Below are 22,850 nucleotides of genomic sequence, written 5' to 3'. Positions count from 1 at the left end.
CGGGCCTTCAGGGAGAAAAGCACCTTCCCCTTCCCTGTGCCCCGCCCGCTCTGAGCTCACGTTCTCCTAACCGACAGCCTAAAACAGTCACGTCCTTCGACAGCAGTGATCCCCCACCCCGCTCGGTTGGAGAAGCAGGAAGTCAGATGGGTCTTTTAAGAAACGTGCGCTGGAACAAGAGGCTTGTGAGAACAGGCTTAGAAGGAGGCAGGCAGCTGCCGGAGAGAGTGTGCAGAAGCTCAGGTCCAGGCGGGAGGAGGCGGGCGCTGCGAGAGGAGCAGAGGAGAGAGGCGGGGTTAGAGGGACCAGTTACATGGGTGTGGAGTTGGGCGGGGCGTGGGGCTGCTCCTCGGGGCCGTCGGCCAGCAGGAAGGAGTCCACGGACTTGCCGCTGAGGCGGAAGGATGCCAGGCGGTGGAAGTTGCTGGGAGAGTGGGGGATCTGCACGCGGGCCCTCTGGGAGGGCACCACCGTCTCCCCAGGAGACAGCCAGGGTGGCACCGCAGAGAGGATGCCGGGGTCCTCGTCCGGGGAGAACACGGGGTTGTCAATTCCTAGGAGAAAGGGCAGCGGCTCATCAGCTCCCCAGGCACACCCAAGGGCAGAGAGGGAGGGAGCTGCCCTGGCGTCAGACACCAGCTCTTCCGGCGGGCAGCCACAACCTGGAAGGTCACCTGGAAGGTCAGGGTCACGGGCCTTTGGGGGCCACCGGCTCTCGCTCTCCCTTATTTCAGAGCAGAGGCCTCGGCCTGCTGCCCACAACCGTGCGGCCACATGGACCCAGCGCTCCACTGCCCGGCCCTCCCGCCAGTGATCGTTTCTGGGGTGGCAGAGGGCCGTCCCCTCACCTGAGGGGGAGTCTGTCGCTGCGTCCTGCGTGATGTTCGCCAGGAACTCGATCCCCCTGCTCACCTCCTCGGCATCATAGCTGGGGGCTTCCTCAGGGTCTGAAAGTTCCAAATCTGGTGGCAGGGAAGGGGCAGCATGAGGGGAACAGGCTGGAGGCGCAGATGACCTCGTCCCGCGCTCTTGACCGGCGCTCCGGACCGGCCTGCCGAGCCCGAGTGCTGTCGTTGCCTCCACCTCACCCAGCAGCCTCTGGGCAGCTCACGGACGGCGGTGCCCTCAGGGTCGCACCAGCACGGGGCTGGGCAAAGAGAACCACACCGGGGGTTCCCGCTGCCCCCCCCCCCCAGCCACACTTGGCCTTTCTGAGGACGGGGGCGAGCTGGAAGGGAGGGGCTGGGACCACGTGGCCACAGGGGAAGGGGATGCGGAGCCCAGCTCCAGGGCACTGCGCACCAGAGCGGCTGCAGCGGGAAGAGCAGGGCAGCAGCCTGTGCAGGAGGGTCCTGCGTGCCGAGGGGAAGGGTCTCCCTGGAAGGACAGCGCTCTGCACCCGCCTGCCCCTCGCGCGTTCCTGAGTCCCCGCTGACCAGCGTTGCTGCCGCGGCCCAGCCGTACCTTTCTCCTTGATGGTGAGATCGTGCAGGGGGCTCACCATCGGCAGTTTCCCGTTGGGAATGCTGCTGTTTCTCTGAGAAACAGAAGGAAACTGCTCACAGCTCTGGGTCGTGCCCGATCCGCCTGTCCACCCCCCGGGAGACCCCCGGCCCTGCCGCCGGGGCACCCCCCTCGGTGAGGCTAGCCCAAGCATGGCGCCCTCACCCGCTTCTGGACGCGCTCCCTCTTGAGCAGCTTCGAGGCCTTCTTGTGCGGGCTGACGCCCAGCTTGGCCGACTTGAAGGACTCCAGGCGTCTCCGCATGGTCCGGCGGAAGATCTCCTTGTCCTGCGTCTCGTCCTCGTCCACAGTTAGCTCGTGTCGACTGTAGAGATGTTTGTACTGGGGGAAAAGGGGGGCCGGACAGTCACAGCTGGTGGTGTCCGCAGGGCCAGGGCTGCCCCGGGACGTGAGCCCGGGGACTGAGCCCCGACCCTCCCCTGCCCCCTCCCGGCCTGCTGGAGCCGTCTTGCACCAAGCAAGGACCCGCCTTGTCTGGGGCGGGGTGGGGGTGGGGGGGCGCAGGGAGAATGCTGCCCCGCCCCTAGGCTCTGGCGGGAGGGGTCCGGGCATGCCCACCTCCTGCCGGGGCTTGTACAGGTACTGCTGCAGCGTGTGGTGAGTGGTCATGTCCTCCGTGTCGCGGATGCTCTGTCGCCTCTGCTCCAGGGACTGCATGTCCAGGCGCACCGCGCTGGCGTTCTCCCTCCTGTGCGGGGCCTCGGTGAGTGCACGCTGCGACGCACCCTGGGGGCCGTCCCCCCAAGGGCTTCTCGGCCTCCTAGCAGTGCACCCGCCCCTCCAAAGCCCCGACCTTCTCTCCGGCACATGGCTGCCGGCGGGTGATGTCCAGAATAGCCCTGAGCTGGCCGCAAGCCCCAGTCGAGCACCCCGGCGGAGCAGAGGCCGGAGGCCTGAAATCCAGGACCGGTGGCCCTGTCTTTCGTGGCGGGGGAGGGGGCACTCCCAGTGAGGCCTCCGGCCTTAAATCTGCCGCCCGGCCCTGCCGTGCTGCCTCTGCATCAGTGCCACCACCAGCACCGACTGACACTACGGGGGAATCTGGTGCGGGGGCCCTGGCCCCCTTCCCACGCTCCCTCCGCTCCGTGCCAGGAGCCCCAGCGTGCCCACTGCTGGTGCCTGCAGCTTGGTCGGGGGGCCCGGGGAGAGCCTGGCCCGTGGCAGCCCTGGGGCACGTACAGCAGGTAGGAGATGGAGGCCTCCACGGTCGAGGGGCGCGGGGTGCTGAAGTCCACGTTGACCATGTTGTCCGTGCTGGGGGAGCGGATGAAGGCCAGGGACCCGCGGCGCTCTCCCTGCAGGAGGTGGCGGCCTCATCAGCACCCACGGCCTGGCTGCAGAGAGCCGGGTGCGGCCAGAGGGCCCCAGCTGCCGCGAGGTGCTGTGCGCTGGCCCCCAGGCACCTTGCAGCCACGGGAGAGCCGAGGCCCTGGAAGCCATGGTGGGGACCGTGCTGGAGCTGGACGGCTCACAGACGATCGTGCGAAGGACACGGCGCCTTGGTGCACCTCGGGGAGTGTCGGGAAGACACTACGAATCCCCCCGGGCTTGGGAAGGTGGCCCTGTCCCCACTGGGGGCTCCAGACCAGCTGCCCTCGTTTACCCCAGAAGGGAATCCCCAGGCCTCCAGAATCAGATTAAAACCACACGGAGCAGAGCCCTGGGGCAACAGTAGTCACACTGCTGAGCGGGGTGCGGCGCCGTGTGCTGGGGTGCTCTAGGAGAGGGGGGTGGAGCCAGGAAGGGTGGCCGGGCGGGGGCCACCCCGCCACGGCAGAGCGGATGCTGCGGGCGGGCCTGCCAGAGGCCGCCGCTCACAGGCACAGCCCGGGGGGACATGCCACCCCGTCTGGTCTGAGCAGGGAGGCGCCCACAGGCCTGGGTCACAGGCACCGACGTTGCAGCAGCGGGTGGAGGGGAGGCTGGCGCCCTGCTGGGAGCCTGTGTTACCTCCTGGGGACTGGGGGCAGCGGAGGGTCCCCGGGAGAGAGGGTGCGGCCAGCAGAGGGGGACACCCCCAGGAGAACACCTCCCACCTTCCCAGCCCCGTTCAGGCTGCGAGGCCTCGGAGGCGTCGCAGTCACAGGGGCGGGATTCGTGCGCTGCACGTTCTCAGCCAGGGTCGGAGGTGCAGACGACAGTCCTTCCAGTAGCTTCCATCCCCTGGCCTCGCCCCTGCTGGAGCCTGGAGCTTGTGCACATTGGGGTTTGCGATCTCAGACCCACCAGTGCCACAGACTGGGGGCTGTGACATGAGCCATCCTCGGGAGTGCCTGAGGACCTGGGAGCTCAGGTGAGCTCGCGGCTAAGGCCTCGAGAAGGCCGTGCGTCGCCCGCCAGCTGCCCCAGCCCCACCCTGGGACCTCGGGGTGCAGGACCCCAGCAGCTGTCCACACGTGTGTCTGTCTTGCTTCAACCCCGACTGCAACAAAACGAGCAGACGAGACGTCTGGTACCTCAGCCACGTAGCTGATGGCGTCCTTCAGGTTGAGCTCGTGGAAAACATTCAGGATCCGGTCTCGTGATTTCTGGGCTGACCTTCTCATAAGGATTTTGCTGAGGAACTTCCTATCAAAATTGGACCACCTGGGGGGCCAAACCAATAGCTGTCAGCGCTCGGCAGGGCCTGGGTGAGGCCCCAGGACAGAGGGGCGCTGGTGGCGTTTGTGGGGAGCAGGGGCCCCCTCCCACCATCCGGACTCGGGATGGACCGTGTTTGGCTGCTGGGGCGGGACACCTTGATTTCCATTTCCTGTGACAACCACACAGGCGAGCTTTGAAAGAAAGGACGCAAACGCCTCCGTGCTGCCACCTGACCCCTGCCTCCCCGTCGTGTGCGTCGCTCCTACCTTCCTGTCACGGCAGCGTGGTCATTAGCGTGCTGTGCGTAAAAGTGGGATTACACCTTCTCCTCTAATGCCACGTTGCAAGCAGTTTTCCCGTGACTGCCTAACCCTCCAGGAAGATGGGTGGAGGGCGGGGTGGGCCGGCAGGGGCGGGGCCGGGGCTCTGGCTACAGTGCCCGGGGTGCATTTTACCTGCACCAGTGGTAGGCTGGGAGAAGCCCCCTGAGCTCTCACACTTAGAGAACTAGCCTGCCCAGAAGGAGGCTTTAACTCGAACACAAATAGAATATTTGGGTTATTTGGGTCAGAAAAGGAGGTGGCTGGGCCAGACTTGAATGGGCACAGTGGACATGGGGGGACAGGGGTGCCCAGGGAGAGGAGGGGATCTAAAGGAGGGAAGGGGGTTCCCAGGAAAAGAAGGAGAGGGATTCTAGGAGGAGCAGTGGGCTTTGGGGGAGGAGGGAGCTCCAGCAGCCGAAGGGGCAGGAGGGGGAGGGGGGGACCCAGACAAGTGGGCAAGTGGCTTCTGGCGCCTTTGAGGGCAGTATTCTTAGGTCACTAGGGCTTTGTGGGGTTAGGGTTGTGGTGATGCCAGAGATTCCTTCTATAGCCTGGGGGTCCCGAGTCATCAGTTAACAGCCGAGACAACGTGCCTCTGAATTTTCCTGTTGCAGTTGGGTCGGGGCCACTCCAGCCACTTACTTATCTCTGAGATAATTGTGTCCAATTTGCCCTGATATGTCCTCGATGGCTGAGAGGATGTGGTCAAAAGCCTTCGGGAGGAAAGGCAAGTGGGTCAGCATCACCTGGACAGACCCGTCCCTCCCCCCTCCCCCTCCCTCCTCTCCTCTCCTCTCCCCGCTCCCCCTACCCGGCCATGCAGCTTCTCGTTGAGCTTGGGGTCTCGCTGTTCACTTCTCTTCACCTTCAGCCACTGCACCAGGGGCTTGATGGTCAGGCCCTAGAAGACAGGGCACCCGGACCCTGAGGCTGGGGCAGGCCCCACTGTGGCCCACCAAGCCAGCACCCACCCACACCCGCATGGGCAGGAAGGAGCCGCCCCTTAGCCAGGCTCCAGGTGGTCCGTGCCCACCTCCCGGCGGGAAGGAGCCCCTGCCACCTGCGGGTCACCGGACACCCTCGGAGGCCCCTGGCCGGCTCCTCAGATTAGCCAAAAGCAAGGCGAAGTGGGGCCCTTCCCGGGCGTGTCTGGTCAATGAAATACTAACTGGGGTTTCGTTAACCAGCAAGGACCGAGGAAGGACGTTTTTAGGGCAAGTCGCGCTGCATCCCCAGTGGGGCCACGTGGAAACCTACAAAACTTCTCCTAGTTACTAAAATTATCAAACCCAGCTGGGCCTGGAGCCTGTGAGAGTGGGTCCCGCCCACTATGGGAGGGGAGGGCACAGTACCTGGAAGATGACAGTGAAAAAGATGACGATGATGGTGGTGCTGACGAACAGGTTCTTCTCCTTGACCTTGTTCTCGTCCAGAAGGACCACCAGGGCATAAGCCACGGCCCCGCGGAGGCCGCCGTAGGACATGACCACCTGGTCTATGATCTCCAGCTGCACCATCCGGTACCGGTTCAGAACCCAGGTCTGCAGGACGACACCTGCAGGGTCCAGCGTGCGCTCAGCACTTCTGGGCGGGGGACGCAGCCCTTCCATCCCTGCCGAGGCCCTCCTTGCAGCCGCATTCTGCACGTGGGACCAGGAAACTCCACCCTGCAGCCCCCTCCCCGCGAGTCCCTTTGTCCACTTTGGACCCAGGCCCCTGCCCTCTGGGCCACCAGCCAACCTCCGCACACCCCGCAGCTCTGCTCCCAGCAGCTCTGGAAGTTCTCAGGCCTCACTGTGACCACGGGTGGAACTGCCCAGCAGCTCCAGGACCAGATGCCACCTGCCCGCAGAGCATCTGCTCCCTGGAGCCCGCAGTTCAGTGACTGTGGGCAGAGCGCGTGGGGGCCACCTGGACCGCCTCTTGTCTCCTCCCCTCCCTGGCCCTGGGTCAGCGCCGCACACCAGGGACCAGGGACCTGAGCTGGGTGCGGGCAGCAAGGGTCCTGCCTCTCGTGCCATGGTGACTGATGCTGTCCCTGAGTGGCCACACCAGAGTGAGTCAGTGGGAAGCCACGTGGGGTGCTGGAACCTTCCACTCTGACCTCTAGGTTGTCCTATTTCTGTTGTGAGGCTACAAGGTCGTGAGGAGGCCTGCCCCTTCACTGAGGAGGGCCAGTGGCCAGGCCAGCCTGAGGCTCCCCAGGGTCTCTTGAACCTGGGGGGCTGGGGGCTAGGGGCGAAAGCATGTCCGGGGCTCCACAGACTCCCTGCAACCAATCCCTCCATTGGCCGACTGTGTCCCCTCATCCTGCCACCATCCCCGTGGTCCCCATGCCCCCGTCATCCCCATCTTCCCTCCAGTGCCCCCATGCCGCCCGCCCCCTCACCAATGGCCCGGTACACAGAGATGAAGACCAGCGTGAGCAGCACGAAAGCTGTGTTCCACTTCCAGATGAGGGGGTCCACGGCCGAGATGCCCAGGAACATGAAGATGATGGTCTCGGCCCCGCTGGCCAGCATCTTCATGGCGTAGCGCACCGTGGTGGCGGACTGCTCCGAGATGTTGGCTTTCACGTACTTCTGACAGCAGATGCCGCAGAAGGTGATGCTGCGGGACGGGCCGGCCCACCGTGAGGTCTCGGGCCGAGGCTCAGCTCCCACCGGACCCCCGTGGGGCTAAGGGCCCGCCTCCGGGCAGGCGGCACCTCAGGGCCTCTGCGGCGCAGGTAAACGTCCGCCCCACAGGTCAGCCCTCCTCTTCGTGAGCACAGGGCTCCTCCTAAGGACTCGGTGCCCTGCACTGGGCGTGTGGGCCCCCGCGCCCCGACGCTGCTTACGGCCTCTGGAGGCCTGGGCCCTGCGCTGCGGGGGAGTGGGCTGCCTCATTTTCTGTCCCCACCCCAAAGTGGGCCAGCTCTGAGACTCAGAGCCGCCGGGAGGGGCTGCGTGTGGGCCCTTTCTCTGCTCAGAGCAGGTGAGGCAGCCCCTGACAGTTCTGTGAAAACACCAACTCCTTACTGGAAGGACGAAATAGATCAAATTCTTGGCGCCCACAGTGAGCTCCCACTCAGCGTGGGGAAGTGGGCCAAGCAGAGCTGGCGGGGGATGGGCCACTCCTCCCCTGGGCGGGTCCGCCTGGCGCGTGGGGGCGGTCACCCCGCCCCCCAGGGCCCGGGACCCCGAGGCTGTGGCCCACCAGCAAGCGAGGACTCACGCCAGGATGGCCGACAGGGACAGCATCTCTGACGTGAGGTAGGACAGGTAGGAGAGGACGAACACGAAGCCGGGCTCGATGATGCGCACGTGCTTGGTGAAGCGCGTCACCAGCGAGAGCAGGAAGGCGAAGACGACCCCCACCAGCGTGCCCCCCAGGCTCACCACGAAGAAGGACACTGCAAGGGCAAGGACGCTGCCGCTGGCCCCTGAATGGCCCTTTGTGGCCGCGGCGTAGGCGAGCTGGCCGCCGGCCTCCGGACCGCTCCTCGTTGAGGTCTCCCGCTGACCCCCCGAGGCACCGGCAGCTCAGCGAACAAGACGCTGATTCTCTCGGAGGACAGAGACAGGCTGGGCGTCGGCTCCAACCTCCACAGGGACAGCTGGGGAGGGGACGGCCCTGCGCCCGAGGGAGGCCCGGCTGCCCCCCCGTGGAGGCAGCACTGCGACCAGGAGCCCTTGTGCAGAGCATTGGCAGCAAGGACTGGGTCCTGGGCCCCCAGGGACAGCCCGCTGTCACTGTCCCTGCCCAGAGAAATGCCCGGGACCCCCAGGATACGGGATCCACGGCCTCCTGTTGGGCCTGATGGGGCGATGACCCTTGCCGGCCAGGGTGCCTGGGGCCTGATCAAATCGTGCCAGTGAAACACGTGGGGGAGGGAGGGACCTGTGGCCGAGACTTGGAAGTGGAAACGCCGTTTCCTCCCCGGGCTGTGGGTCCCAGGCCGTCACAGACACCGCCCTGAGGGGCCCATGTTCTGGAGAAGAGACCGGCCCCAGCTCTCCCCTGATGCATGGCCCCGCCAGTCACCCACCTATTCCTTTCGCGCAGTCCACGCCAGTCACCTTGTCACCACCCAGCGTCACGAAAGATTCGAACACGTTGTACAGGACCTGGGGGGACAGAGGCAGACGGGACACCATCAGCCCTGCCTCGGGCCCCAGGCCCTGTGGAACTTGAGCTGAGTCAGAAGACTGTGGCAGCCGTGTGGACGGAAACCGAAAACCCCCAGGAGGAAATCGTCCCGGCAGCAGTGTGGGGTCTGGGGGCAGGAGAGCAGCCTGGAAGGAGCGAGAACCTTCAGAGAAAACCTGGCCTTTCCCACCGTCGGCTAAGCAGGGCGACCACGAAGCCAGCCCAAGGTGACAATCCTCGACTTCATTTCCCAGGACAAACCCAGAGTTTCATCGTCAGCGACTTTGTTGCGATGTTGGGCCCTGACTGTGGGGTGGCACCCGGGGCATCTTTGCCTGTTGACATTTAAACCTTATCCCGCCAAGACGTTGAGATGAACACCCAACACCTCATCCTAGGCCTCGGGAGTGGGCGCTGCCGTGCTCTCTGAGCTCCTAAATGATGCGGGGGCTCCACGTCTGGGGCAGGGGCCCAAGGGGCAGCCCGGGGTGGGCTGCAGGGCCCTAGGGAAGAAACCTGTCCCTGTGCTCCCAAGTCTGTGCTCTCCAGCGGGGGAGAGGGCCCTCAAGGGGCGGGTTGCAAAGCTGTGCTCCCAGAAGGAAACCCACGCAGTGCCGACGCACAGGGACTGGGGGGCGTGGCGCAGCCGTGAAGGCCACGGGACCAGACCACAGCCGCCCCGCTTCTTTACGGGAATGGGGGTCCTGGGGAGATGAACCTCACAGAGGGGTCAGGTGAAGAGCTCCCTGGCTCGGGCAGAAGTTCCCGCTTCTACGAGACATGAAAGCATGGGGCTTTAAGAGCAAAGGGGAGACCGCACGTCTGCTGTGTCTGCGAATCCGCGGGCCAGGTGCCAGCGGGCTGGCGCTCAGACGCTCCGCCGGCCGATGCGGGGAAGGCAGGCGGCTCTGCGCTGCCCCCGCCCGGGACCTCACTGCCCCGGAGCCCGCGGCCCGGTGTCGCGGAGGACGCCGACGTCCAGTCACAGCCGCCTCCCGTTTCCTGCACCTCTGTCCACCCCGCACGGAGCTGACGTGGGCCCCTGCCGGCCGCCAGGGTCGCGGGCTCCCAGCAGCGCAGCTGATTCCCCTCTGTGGTCCCCGTGAGACTGTGATCGTCCACCGATTCCACAATCAGGAATGGGGGCCCCAGCCGGGACCCAAAGCTGGGAACAGTGCTCGTGGGATTTCAGCAGCAAAGTCGCTAACTGCGAAGGTGTGAAGTGGGCTCTAAGAACCAGACAATCTGACTAAAGCCGCCGGTCATTCTGAGTTAGGAGGCCCTGGAGCAGGACAGCGCGGCAGAGGCGCTGGCGGGGCGCGCGCAGAGGCCCCGAGAGGCAGGTGCTTTCCTCCCGCTTGCGCTCACCACGGTGACGGCGTCGTTGAGCAGCGACTCGCCGAACACGATGATGAACAGCACCTCGTTGACGTGCACCTCCTCAAACACGGCCAGGACAGCCACTGGGTCCACGGCGGCGATCAGACTGCCGAACAGGAGGAAGTCCAGCAGCCCGATGTTCAGGTCTCCTGGAAGACGAGGGGCCGTCGGGGGGAGCCGGGGGGCAGCGTCCCAGGCAGGAGAGCCGGGGTGGGGGGGCAGCCTCCCAGGCAGGAGAGCCCTGGGGGCGGGCCAGCCTCACAGGCACGAGAGCCCTGGTGGGGGGGGCAGCGTCCCAGGCAGGAGAGCCCGGTGCGGGGGGCAGCCTCCCAGGCAGGAGAGCCCTGGGGGCGGGCCAGCCTCACAGGCAGGAGAGCCCTGGTGGGGGGGGGCAGCGTCCCAGGCAGGAGAGCCCGGTGCGGGGGGCAGCCTGCCCTCCTCCCTGGCGGGTCAGTCCACCACCCACCAGCCCTGCCAGGAAGGTCCCGGGACCGCACCGTGGGCGCAGGGCCGCCAGGCCGTGTGTTCCAGTACCTCATTTCTGCCACGGCCTTGCCCACCTGCAGGGCCTGTCTATGGCCCAGAGTTTCTGGGTGCTGGGCCGCTGTGCCCAGACGCCCCCCAGGTGACCCTTCCTCGGAGGCGCACCCTGGCCTTGGGCCGCACCTCCGAGCCTGGAGCCCGGCCGCCGCTCAGCAGAGACCCACCGCTGCTCTCCAGGCGGCAGGGCCCCGGCTCTGGGTGTCCCCTGGGCGCTGCTCTGCTCCATGACCTTGGCTGACACCCGGCCTTGACCAGCTGTGTCACAAGGGCTGAGCACAGGCCTCAGACAGCTGTGCGCCCTCGAGGAGCAGGAATGCCCGTTCCAAACCCCAAGACCTACCCTTGGGCCCGGGAGCTGGAGGTGGCCCGATGGCCTTAGATTGTCCCAACTGCCTAAGGCACCGCCGATGAAAGCAGTCTAATCGCACCCACACGGCCCCTGCGGCTCAGGCGCCTGGGAGGCCTGGCCGGGCGCGTGCGGCCTCACGCCAGCCTTCGTGGGCTTCCCGGCCGGGCCTGGGGGTGATGCCGGACGGCAGCGAGGGCTCGCGGAAGCACGCGCTCCCCACGGGGTGAGGACAGAGTCCCGAGGTGACTCCTCCCCACGGGGGACCTTCGGCCCCTGTTTCTTAATAGTCTTGTCACTGCGACTTCAAGGTAGGTCGTGAGCCCCACCGTGGGGCTCGGGGGTGCCCTTCCTTCAGTCAGAGGGCCTGGCCCTGGGTCTGGTTCAGCTGGTGGAAGTGTCTGAGGCCAAGGCTGAGTGTGGACTGGCGCCCGGGGTGCCGACACCCACCTCCAGTGGTCCCCGATGCCAGGAGCTCAAACTGCAGAGCCCGGAGGCGAATAGGGGCGGCCGTAGCCACGCCGGGACGGGCTGCATTTAGGGCTGTGCAATCGGGCACATCTGTGCGAGGCCTCAGGTGAGCCCAGGCCCCACCTGCTCCGGTTTCCCCGGTGGATAATGGCCAGCTCCCAGGTGGGTGGGGTGCACCTCTGAGGTATGCCGGGGCCGAGGTTAGTAACCAGCCGGCAGGAAGCACCAGCGGGGGTGGGGGAGCAGGAGACGCAGACGCCACGGTGACAGAGGAGAAGCTGGCGCGGCTCTTCCCCACCGGTTTGCGTAGAAATGACACCCAAACCTTCTGCTCAGGTTCAGGTTTACCTGGGCTCCACGATCGTGGGACTGGGATGCCAGCCTCTGCCACAGGGGCCTCCTCCTCTTTCCCTGGCCTCTTGGAGTTGGGGGGACTGAGGCTGGACCCCATCTCCCCGCCAAGGGGGCGGGACAGCAGCTGGGTTGTTCCCACTGCGCCACCCACTGCCTGACCTGGTAGGACCAGACTTTACTCCCAAGTGGGACACGTGTTTCGGCCTGGGGCCGGGCGTGGGCTGGCTACTGACGACTTACAAGCCAGGAGGGGCACGCGGCCACCGGTGACATCTCTTGATGACCCCTAAGCTCACCGCCCCCCGTAAGGTCTGTGTTCTTCGTCCTGGGCTTTCTTAAACGAGGCTGCCTGGAGCCCGCCCTGAGGACCCCCCAGGACCCTCCATGAGCCCCCCGGTCGGGGGGCGGTGCCCACTCACCCATCAGGCCGCTGCGGAAGACGCCGTAGAGGGACAGGCCAGTGGTGGCCGCGTTCCACACGGTGCCGATGACGGCATACAGCAGGATGGTGCCCAGGTTGCCGAAGAAGAGGCGGTTGGGCATGAAGTAGCCGGCGTCCAGCACGATGGGCGGCAGCAGGTAGAAGAAGAAGACCGTGGGCGTGAGTGAGAAGGAGGCGATGTGGTCGGCCGCCAGGACGATGCCGCCCAGCACCAGGCCCAGCACGATGAGCAGTGCGCTCTCGGGGACGACGCTGGTGACCTTGTGGGACACGTGGAAGCCTGCGGGGTAGGGAGGGGTCAGGGGGGCCGGGACCCCACGGGGGGGCAATGGGGGGTCTGGCCACCAGGCCCAGCACGATGAGCAGTGCGCTCTCGGGGACGACGCTGGTGACCTTGTGGGACAGGTGGAAGCCTGCGGGGTAGGGGAGGGGTCAGGGGGGCCGGGACCCCACGGGGGGGCAATGGGGGGTCTTGCCTGGCACCACAGGACAGACATGAGCTCGGGAAACAAGGCCCGACGTCCGGGTCTGTGGCCGCAGAGGAGGCCCTGCCAGTCGCCCTGGCCCCAAGGACACCCTCCTCAGATGTGCCCCTGCCTCCTGCTCAGAGGATGGCCCCCCTCCACAGGGAGCCCCCTGTGATAGGCCAGAGAGGCTGCACGGTGGCTTGGGGACGGAGGCCCGGATTGGTGGGCAGAGTGCAGGCCCCACTGACCCCCTCCGACATCATCCCTCGTGCCGTACCTGGTGACCGGGACCCTCACCCTGCTTGAAGCCTAGCTGTGTTTTGATCTTCCGTGGAGAAACCCCATGCCGGCCGTCCCCTCTACCTGGCTCTCCTGGGGTCAGAGTGCCCAGGATGAGAGCCTTGTAAGGCCAGGGCCTCAGGGCCCCCCAGCAGCAGTCAGCCCCACCGCCGCAGTCACGCGCTCGGGGGACAGCGGGGCGCAGAGGTCTCCCCAGCGACGGCCCCCTCACCTGTCAACCCTGCCAGGACCTCGAGGGAGGCGTGCACTCCAACAGTTGGGGCCATTTCTCCTTTGTTCTATTTTAAGACTCAGGGAAACTGTGATAAGAATCCTGTGTTACGTCTGATTTCAAAATAGCTGGAATGTTGACAGAAGAGGTGGCTCTCCAGCTCGAGCAGTCTGAGGTAGCTCTCGCCTCACTCACGCAAGCTCTGTTTATGGGGAGCTCTTCTTCTGTATTCTAAGGAGAGCTGTCTCCTGAGATGCAAGGACCCCAGGGCAGCAGGGGCGGGGCGTCCAGTGGGAGAGGCTGACCCGTCCCAGCTGTCTCAGGGAAGACTTCTTGGGCCGGGTCCCGCGGGTTCTGATCCAGGAGCCCTGCACCCTGTCCCTGGCCTGTGTCCTCGCTGGTGGCCAGGGCACATCTGGGGGTTAGGCGCTGGCTCTCAAGGGGGCTCCCGAGGAAGGAGGGCCCGTGCCACTGCGCCCCGTCCCCCGGGGCGGCCCTCCCCGCGTCTAGTTGAGATGCAGCGTGGCAGGTGCGGGCCCTGCCCTGGGGCCCGGGGAGGGAGAGCGGGCGCCGCCTCCAGGGCCCGAGGACCCGCTGGCGCATTTTGATTTGGGAGCGAGCTTCTTCCTCTGGAAGTTTCCACACATGGCAGGTGGGAGGTGAGGGCCGCTGCTTCCCCAGTAGAGGCGCCCAGGAGCCAGCAGAGGGGTCCCGCCTTCGTGGGGAGACTCAAAGGCCGGGAGGCTGATGCCTCAACGCTTCCACGTGACACAGCTACCAGGCCTCGGTGGCCGCCGCGGGTACGGCAAGGGAGGCCATGCCTGAGCACGAGCCCCAGCTCCCTGGAAGTCCTCCAGCCCTGCCCTGCCCGTGAGCGCGGGGCATCGGGGTTTGGCAGGCTCGCGGCCCCCAGGAGGGACTCTCTGAGCCCAGCGTCGTCGGAGGGGCCCTGACGTGGGGAAGACGGGCCGGCGCCCCAGAGCCCCATTCTGGCGGCACCTGCTCCCCCCCGGCCACCCGGCAAGGACCCGGAGAGACGCGTCTTCCCTTGACGGTACACTCCCGCACCCCGGGCTGAGTGACGGTCGGTCGGGGCCGCCCTAGGCTTTGGGAGGAGACCTGGGAGGCCGTGCCCACGCCCCCTCCGCCCCGTGGCTCCTGGCCCCGACGGCCAAGCGCACAGGGCAGCGCGAGAACCGCTGCAGGCCCCAGGCCCCCCCCGGCCACCAGGATCAGCAGGCCCTGGGCCCAGGAGTCCGCACTGGGCTCTGATGCCGCTCGGGAGCTGTGCTGGTATAGAAAGGCCTGCGGCTCTCGCCCCTCCTCTGCACCTCCCCGGGGTTCCCTGAAGTCCACAGACGGCGGGCTCGTCCTCTCTTCTCCTTCCCGTTGGGCTCGGCGGCCGGGAGCCGAGTTTGGAAAAGCCGCCCAGAGCCGCAGGCGCGTCCCGAGTCCCCTGCCTGCTGGGCAGCTGTGAGGCGTCCGCTCCTGTCCCCCAAACTCCCAGCGAGCCCCGAGCAAACTGCACGGAGGGCCTCCCCCGGGACCCCACCCCGTTCACCAGAGCTGCTGCTCCCCACGAAATGTGTGTCTCCTGCTGTCCTCCTGGCCTGGCCAGGCTCCAGCGGAGGTCACGTCTGGGACGGCCCCTCAACTGCTCCTTCACCCCCGCGGTGCCCGCTGGTCTGGGGGCCCCTGGAGCTGAGGCCAGCTCCGCGGGTCATTGGGCCCAGGGCCAGGTGCGGAGCACGAGTGACCGCTGACCCCTAGCGAACCCCCTGCCAGGGTGGCAGAGGGGGGCGGCCCAGGGCTGGCTTCCGGTCCTGGGGCTCGTGCTCAGTCTTTAGCCGAACGTCTCCCCAGATTAGACATTCCCAGCGGACCTCGGATCTCAATCTCCTCTGACAACCGCGGGGCCAGCGGGGCAGGAAGGTGCCGAGGAACCAGGTGGCCCTTAACAACAGCAACAAAACTCAGCCCCTGGGGAACTCGGAGTCCCAACCCCCCGCCACATTCCTCTACAGCAGCCAGTTACCAGAACATCTTATTAATTTGGAAAACGGGTGGATGACACACAGGCTGACTTCACACCAGATGCTCTTGCTTGGAAGGAAGCCCTGAAAACCCAGAGAAAAAGTGACTTGAACTTTTTACCCATTGAGAAAGAAATATATACACACACAGTGTGGACGGACGGGCGTGCCGTTCCGACCTCTGTGTCTGGCGCTGTTGGACACACACCTCTGTGCACGGCGGGGCCTACTGAGCGCTCACCTGTGCCCTGCACAGATGCCCGTCTCACCTGCCCACGGGGGTCTGGGGGCGTGGTCACCTGTCCCTCATCCCAGGCAGGTGGGAGACGGCATCTTAACCTGACTTCCTTATCCTGAGTGAGGTTTGAGCGTCTCTTCCCATTTGGGAGATATTTCTTCCTTTTCTGTGGACCTGCTGCCGCGTCACTGGGTTATCAGACTTTTCTTACCGACGGGCAGCTCGTCACGCACCGGCGCAGGTGTATCTTCACTTTCAAAGGTGTGGTCACTTAGCTTCTTGTTCATGTCTTGCTGCGTGCAGATGTCTCCTGTTTGCGTAAATCTGTTGGTCTTCTGCTCCGTGGCTTCTGAGTTTTGTGTTATGCTTTAAAAAGCCCTCCTTTCTCCTATGTTTTCTACTGAAGGTTTGATGTTCAATTTAACTTTACTTGAATTTCACAAAGAAAATATTTAAAAATAGTCCTGAAACAGAAGGACCTGCCCAACTCCGGAGAGAAAGGCTCCCGAAACCCCGCGAGTGAGCGTGGCCCCTCCAGCCCCTGTGGGTGTCAGGACCCCACCGTTCCCTCCGCCGCAAGGCCCTCGCCCAGACAGTCTCAGCACCCGTCTCCCTTGGGGGCCAGAGGTCGGCACCACCTTCTCACGTCTGTGGGTATCTGCCCGGCTGCGCCCCTAGCCTCCCGCAGACCCGGGGGACGGGCTGGACCAGCCCGGTTTTTACTTTACTCTTCCCATGCGGTCGCCAGTTTGCTTGCTTTTTCTGTCTGGTTGTCAGAAGATGTTTTGTCTTTGAGAGCATCCTCGTAGCAAGGGTATATCTTAGCGCTGATTCTCCTCCTTCCTCTGATACGGGGGACGTTGGCTCAGCCTGCATTTCGAGGAGGCATCCCCATCCCCGCGGCAGCCGGGCCGGCTCCTCGAGGGCATCGCGCTAACTACGTGTGTGCCGCGCGCTCACTGCTCGCAGTCGGTTCCGGGCAGACTGCGGAGGCCCGTGGGGTCCAGCGAGCGTGCCGGGAGGAGGGAGTCAGCGGCTGCCTCCACCTGCCTGCCACCCACAATCTCTCAGACCTTTCGTCCGGCCGGTGCTTTGCCTCCAAGCCTTCGTCTGGTTCCTGCTGTCCCGGGCTTATTGCTCAGCTCTCCCCGTGTTAGTTCTTTTCCAGTTTTCCCAGCTGGGAAAATGCTCTTGACATTTCCAGCACCATTTTATTGTCTCAATTTGAGCTCCTGTCTTACTGAATCTGTATTCTGACCCTTGTCTGTGATGTAAAGCTCCACGGAGACTTTCCTTCTGTTTCTTGGGTGACGTTTTATTCCAGGGGGTTCCTCCCTCCCTCGCTCCCCCCCCTCCTGCTTCCGCGTCAGTCCCTGCCGCCCCGTGTCACGCAGCTCCATCCGCATCCTCTGCCTCTCAGGCGTGGGGGGAACGGCCTGACGCGCACTTGCGGCCTGTGTGGGTCCACGCGCCTTCCCTCGAGCGAGCGATCGGGGCGGACGGCGCTGCCCCTCCCCTGTGGTCCGAGGTCGCTGGCATCAGGTTGGCCCCTGGCTCCTGGTCTGTCTTTCTGGTCTGGGGGGAGGGGGAACAGCAGTGTGCAGGGGGCCCCATTCTCCGTCCTCGCCCAGAGCTCCGGGGTCTCTGCTTCATGGGAATTCTTCACGAGCCGTCCTGCCAGCTGGGCCCGGTCAGGCCCGCAGGCGGCTCTCCCGTGACCACCATCAGACGGCAGTCCGCATTGTAATGAGCTAATTAAACTGAAGACTGGATTGATCTTAAATGGCAATCTGTTAGTGGCTCAGCCATTAAGCCCATAATGGGCGTTTTAGGAGTTGGTGGGCCAAGCTCCAGGTGCCTGGGCGCCCATGTGTGCCTGAGGACGCTGTCCGCCAGCCGGGAGGGAGGCCGCTCCCGGTGGGGCAGGTCCCTGGGGGCCGGACCCTTCCTTCGGCCGCGGACTGTGCATGGTTAGGACAGACAGTCACGCACGTCGCAGCTTCTGCGAGACGGCGGGGATGACGGGGTGGAGACGGCGGCCAGAGCACGTGCTGGGCCCCTCCTTCCAGCATCCGTGGCCCCGGACGGCCGGGTCTTCTGGGGAAGCTGTGAGGACAGTGGAGGGGCTCATCGCCGCCACCCCTTGGCACCCCGGCCCCTGCTGGGGACACCTGCCGGGGGCCTGCTCGCCAAGAGACCCCAACGGCAGCGCGGGTCCTGATGCCCCGCCCAACCTTCGCCTCCTTTGCCTCCAAAGACAGAAGGGCCCGCGAAGCAGTTCAGAGCAGCCACCTCGGTACCTTGGGCCCTGCAGCTCCGGGGCCTCCACGTCCGGCCAACCCAGAGCCTGGGCCACGGACATCGAGGGCCTGTGTCCTGGGGCCGCACCCCTGGGAAGCGAGTGGCGGGGGCGGCCCTCCCCATGGGGCCCGCATTTGCTGGGAAGCCAACCCTTAGGCTGGGAGGGTGGAGGCCGCCTGAGGCCTCGAGGGACTCCCGCGCCCTATGTGTAAAGGGCCCACGCGGGGCCCAAGTGCACGTCCGCCGCGGGGCCAGAGCCAGGCCGGGACCCACGGGCAGCAGCTTCGCGGGCGGCTGGGACCCCACAAGTGTTACGGGTGCTGATGCAGGGAGAGCACGTGACACACACCCGGGACCCCGCAGAGCGCCAACGACCGCAGGAGACAGGACACAGTCTCTGTGGAGCGCAGATCCAGGGGCGCCGTGTCGGCAGGGCCCTGAGGAGCCGCATGAGGCCGGGCCGGAGCCGCCCGCCCGCCGGACCTCCCAACAGGGACTTGCGAGCCCACGGGTCTCTGATCGCCAAGGCCTGGGGAGTCACAGCTAATTAAGCACGGCTGCAGGACGGTAAGAGCAGAGACACGTGTGTTTACTTCTAATTACAAACCCTCGGACTGACGGTAAAGGTCCGGAGGCCCTGCGACCAGCCCGCCATTCTGGAGGGGGCCCTGGGCAGGGCGGGCACCGGAAGGTCGCTGCCAATGGCCCTCACGCCCCTGAGAACGCGGCCGGGAGCCCGGGGCCCAGGGTCAGGCCCTCTGTGGCCACCGCCCCCAGGGACTGCTCGGCCGGATTCAGCTGAGTCCACGCGATGCAGCGGCGCAGTAAATCCCTTGGTTTTACTTTAACACATACGAGCCTCGGTCAGTCCAGCTCTGCTTCAAAGTAACGAGATGAACGGTGAGACGCTTCCAGCAGAAGGATGGGAAGTCACTGGGACGCACAGGGGAGCCCCCCGCTCGGGGGGACGAGCGGTCCGGGTGGGACCTGAAATGTCACACGCTCAGGGGCAAAGACACACAGACACACCCACGCAGTGACACACACAGGGACACAAGACACAGGGACACAGAGACACACAGACACACACAGGGACACAGACACACACGCAGTTCCCAGCGCTGACTCTCCAGCACGCTCTACAGTCACGCCGTGGAGTCCCCGAAGCCCCTCCCAGGGCAGGCACTGGCCCGAGGACCCCCGTCCTGTGCTCAGAGACATCCACCCAGATGCCATCCCCTGCAGGGCAGGCAGCAACCACACAGCAGGTGTGACTGGTGATGTCACATATAATTATATACATTAACGATAATAATTAACGAGTGCTGTCAAGTGAAGCCATGAGTGAGTGGCCTGGCCCCAGCGCCAGCCGGGTCTGCAGCCGCCAGCCCCGCTCCACCCACGGTGCCCTTCTCCCCAAGGGGCTTTTCCATCCTTCTTCTGTGTCAGCCCGCTCCTAAGTGCTCCACATACGAGGAAGCACACATTTTAAGCTTTTCTTTCTTATGATTTCATGATTGGCTCTGACTTAAAGACTTGGGAGAAGAATTCATGACAATCACACCTCATGGGTGGGCACCAGTGGAGTAGCTCCCATTGTCCCAGCAATGGACCCACTGTCCATAGTTGTCCAGCCAACTGTCCTCTGGGTAATGACCATGAGCTCTGGAAAAAATACCCACAACAAACACAACACTGAAGAGAGAGTAAATGAAGCAGACGCCAGATGGGCTCTACACTTTTCCTTGTTTTTTTATGGCTTTTTCTCAGAGGGCAGGTCCCAGCTGGGGCCATGCAGAGCAGCTAAAACTCAAATAGAAACCTACAGTCTGACTGGATTGAAAAATCAGAGGCTAGAGGTCAGGGCAACCACAGGAGCTGAAAACAGAGGGGGGAAATCCCAGAAAGGAAAGAGCCTGAGAGGCCAAACCCCAAATTCTGTGCACGAACTCTTGAAATCTCTGGCTGGTCCTTGAATTACACACAAGAGAGGCAGGTCCTGAGCTGCCAGCAGAAGCTAAAAATTCAGAGGTTTCAGCTGCTGTCACCACAGGGAGACACATCTGGAGTTTCGGTCCAGTCCTGGCAAAACCACAGTGCGGCAACAACACCCACCACAAAAATCAATGCTCTCCGGAGGAACGTAACAGAATACAGAGTCTCTACAATGTATCAGTCATAGTGTCCTGGAAACAAACCAAAATTACTAGACATATGAAGAAACGGGAAAATGGGATCCATAAATCAGTGGAGACCTCAAGATGATCCAGATGTTGGAATTAGCAGACAAGGACGTAAAAACCGCTATTAGAACCATGCTCGAGAATGTAAAGGAGAATATGCTTGTAATGAATTAACAGCAGTAAATCTCAGCAGTGGAATACAGCAGGATTTGGCAATTTTCTTCTAAAAGAGCCACATAGTAAATTGTTTAGGCTTGTGGGCTACACATGCTGTTTTTCAGTTACTCAGCTCTGCCACTATAGCACAGAACAGTCATAACATACATAAACAGATGAACACCACTGGGTTCCAATAAAACTTTATTTACAAAAACTGGTAGCCAGCCCTGGGCGTGGTCTGCTGGCCCTTGAAATAGAAGATATCTAAAAGAACCAAGCTGGAATTCTAGAACTGAAGAATTCAATCACCGAAATAAAAAAGTCAGTGGATAGGCTTCACAGCAGATAGAGGTGGCAGTAGAAATGATCCAATCTGAAGAACAAAGAAAGATAAAAAGTAAACAGAGCCTCCGTGGCCTGTGGGACAATATCAGAAGAAATTGGAGTCCTAGAAGGAGAGGAGAGGGCAATGGAGTAGAAAACAATCTGAAGAAGTAATGACCAAAAACGTCCCCAATTTGATGAAAGGTATCAATTTATAGACTTGAGAACTACTTCAGATTAGATGATTTCTATTTCTCTGTCTTCAAGTGAAGCTGAGGGTCCAGGGCAGGTACGTTTGGGTGCGGGAAGGGCCTAAAAGCTGCAGGTCAGAGGTGAAGTGGGCGCCTGGACTTCGGGGTGAGCTGGGTGGGGTCTGGGGCCAGGCTCTCAGAAGAGGAGAGCCGGGCCCAAGCAGATCACCACGGCAGAGCCAAGGCAGATGGTTCACGCTGACGGCGTCAGTGTAATGACACACAGGGCGTGACTGCTGCAGGTAGCTGCTAATCAGGTCCCTGAGACCTGACTGCACAGAAGAAGTCATTGAACTTGAGCTGCGACAGGCACAGCAGCGAAAACAGCAAAGGCAGGTAGAGGTAAGGTTTCCAAAGCAGAATCACACAGATCCCGGCGCGGGGACCACACAAACTCCCTTTCTCTGCGGGAGGTGTAAGAAGGGCCCCAGGATGGCATGTGCTCGGTGACTCTGCTTTCACAGAAGGAGGAAGCTGGAGGCTGCTGGCCCTGGAGGCTAAACAAACCAGAAAAGGCATTCTTCAAAGTTCTAGGATTTAAGAACGTAAAGTTAGTTACATCACAGGGAGCCATGGTGGGCGAGAAAAGTCTTGACCTCGGTGGAGCTGCTGGCTGGCTGGAGGTTTGGAGGCTGACTGCAGTGATCCAATTCACTGAAGTCCACCGGGGCCAGGATGCAGGATGCCCCACTCTGGCGTGGCTTCGGGGAATCTGGGAACAGATTTCCTGCAGAGGAGCAACGTTACATCTCGCTGACCTTTATACCTTCGTGTGAAAAATTTTCTCTGAGGATGTCTTTTGTGCAGATAAAGTGTGTGGGCAATGTCCCAAGGTGTCATAAACCACGTCTGCCATTCACGTGGCTGCCGGATCACCGCAGCCCCTGCTATCAGGGCGCTCCCAGCACTGGCCCCGAAGCCAGGACTTTGTCACAGGCCACTGCCCAGACCCAGAGCAGCAGGAAGTGATGGGACTATTGACTTCTGATATGGACACCGTGCTGCAGGGGGCAAAGGGCTCCCGAGGCGGGGAGACCATCAGGGGACCCTGCACGGGCACCGGGTCTTGAGAAAAGCTGGACTGAGCTATGTAAACTGTCCCTGGGGGCGAGCGGCACAGCCAACACCCTCACTGGGACTGCTTTGCACCCCCAGGTTCCCATCGTTTGGCCCAAAGGCGTGCAGGGGGGTCAGGACCAAGGGCAGGAGCTGCCCCCCACCCCATGCTGGGGCCACCCAGAGGAACAGCACCTGTCGGGGGGTCAAGAGACAGGGTTTCTGCACATTCGAGGGCCTTCCGTTCTGAGGGACCTGTGTTGCTGGTCACCAGCAAGTTATTATTTTATTCCTTTCAGACTTGGTTCCCTTATCATAAGATGACAGTCTAGACCTTTCTGGGCTGTCGTAAAGATGAAAATCAGATTCCTGCAAGCCCGGTGGAAACAAAAGGGCAGTGGTGTCATTTATTTTCTTCATTTTTAGATTTTTGGCCAGGCCAGCAGGAAGGGGGGCGGTCTGAAGACGCTGGCATCCTGGCCTCCCCACCCCTGCAGCCCCTGCGCTCCCTGCTGGGCACCGTGAGGTCGGCCCCCATGTGCGCGGACCCAGCCTGATCAGCCCCCCTGGGGGTGGGGCGTGGGAGGTCTTGGGCTTGAAAACCAGCGGCCGAGTTATGTAAAGCAGGGCAAGTGAGGAAACACTGCCGGGAGAGGCAGGTCCACACCAGGAAAAGGAGTTGCATCCTAGGCCAAAGGGTGCAGTCAGTGATTTACGAACTCCTGTTTATATGAGAAAATACGGGAGCAGAAACTAAAAACTCAATGGACGGACCTCCCTGCTGGTCCAGCGGTAAAGAATCCGCCTTCCAAGGCAGGGGACGCGAGTTCTATCCCTGGTCGGGGAACTGAGATCCCACATGCCACGGGGCAGCTAAGCCCGTGTGCCATAACTAATGAGCCTGTGCGCCTCAACTAGAGCCCACGTGCTGCAAACTACGGAGCCCACGCACTCTGGAGCCTGCGCGTCACAACTACAGAGAAGCCTGCGGGCTGCAACGAAGAGCCTGCGTGGCGCAACGAAGATCCCGCGTCCGCAACTAAGACCTGACAGCCAAGAAAAAAAAAAAATTAAAAAACCCAACAAAACTCAACAGAGGTGTTGGAAGCTGAAGTTAAAGGATCTCTCAGAAGACAGAGGAAAAAGATAGAGACACCAACGCAGGAGAGGACATTCAAGAGTAGAAAGAGGACGACACAGGTTCTCTCAGAAGGAGCTAGAAGAGGGACA

The 22,850-nt window shown here is 63.0% G+C and overlaps 1 protein-coding gene across 2 annotated transcripts in view; it reads right to left on the bottom strand.

Annotated features, from left to right (window-relative positions):
- Window positions 1–309: 309 nt before the first annotated feature.
- Window positions 310–22,850, bottom strand: part of SLC9A3 (solute carrier family 9 member A3) — a 36,744-nt gene continuing 14,203 nt past the window's right edge. The window contains exons 2-16 of one of the 2 annotated variants that reach the window (XM_060007122.1): window positions 12,075–12,377; window positions 9,930–10,090; window positions 8,461–8,539; window positions 7,647–7,824; window positions 6,820–7,040; window positions 5,783–5,985; window positions 5,242–5,331; window positions 5,073–5,143; window positions 3,981–4,110; window positions 2,704–2,819; window positions 2,083–2,212; window positions 1,669–1,845; window positions 1,465–1,537; window positions 849–962; window positions 310–554 (exon numbers count right to left, since the gene is read on the bottom strand). In XM_060007122.1, coding sequence (XP_059863105.1) covers window positions 310–554; window positions 849–962; window positions 1,465–1,537; window positions 1,669–1,845; window positions 2,083–2,212; window positions 2,704–2,819; window positions 3,981–4,110; window positions 5,073–5,143; window positions 5,242–5,331; window positions 5,783–5,985; window positions 6,820–7,040; window positions 7,647–7,824; window positions 8,461–8,539; window positions 9,930–10,090; window positions 12,075–12,377 — 2,291 coding nt within the window. The remainder of the gene's footprint in view (window positions 555–848; window positions 963–1,464; window positions 1,538–1,668; window positions 1,846–2,082; window positions 2,213–2,703; window positions 2,820–3,980; window positions 4,111–5,072; window positions 5,144–5,241; window positions 5,332–5,782; window positions 5,986–6,819; window positions 7,041–7,646; window positions 7,825–8,460; window positions 8,540–9,929; window positions 10,091–12,074; window positions 12,378–22,850) is intronic. The other variant, XM_060007123.1, reaches the window with a different exon arrangement.

Source organism: Delphinus delphis, chromosome 3, assembly GCF_949987515.2.
Source record: "Delphinus delphis chromosome 3, mDelDel1.2, whole genome shotgun sequence".
NCBI lineage: Eukaryota > Metazoa > Chordata > Mammalia > Artiodactyla > Delphinidae > Delphinus > Delphinus delphis.
This window is presented reverse-complemented; position numbering and strand designations above follow the sequence as displayed.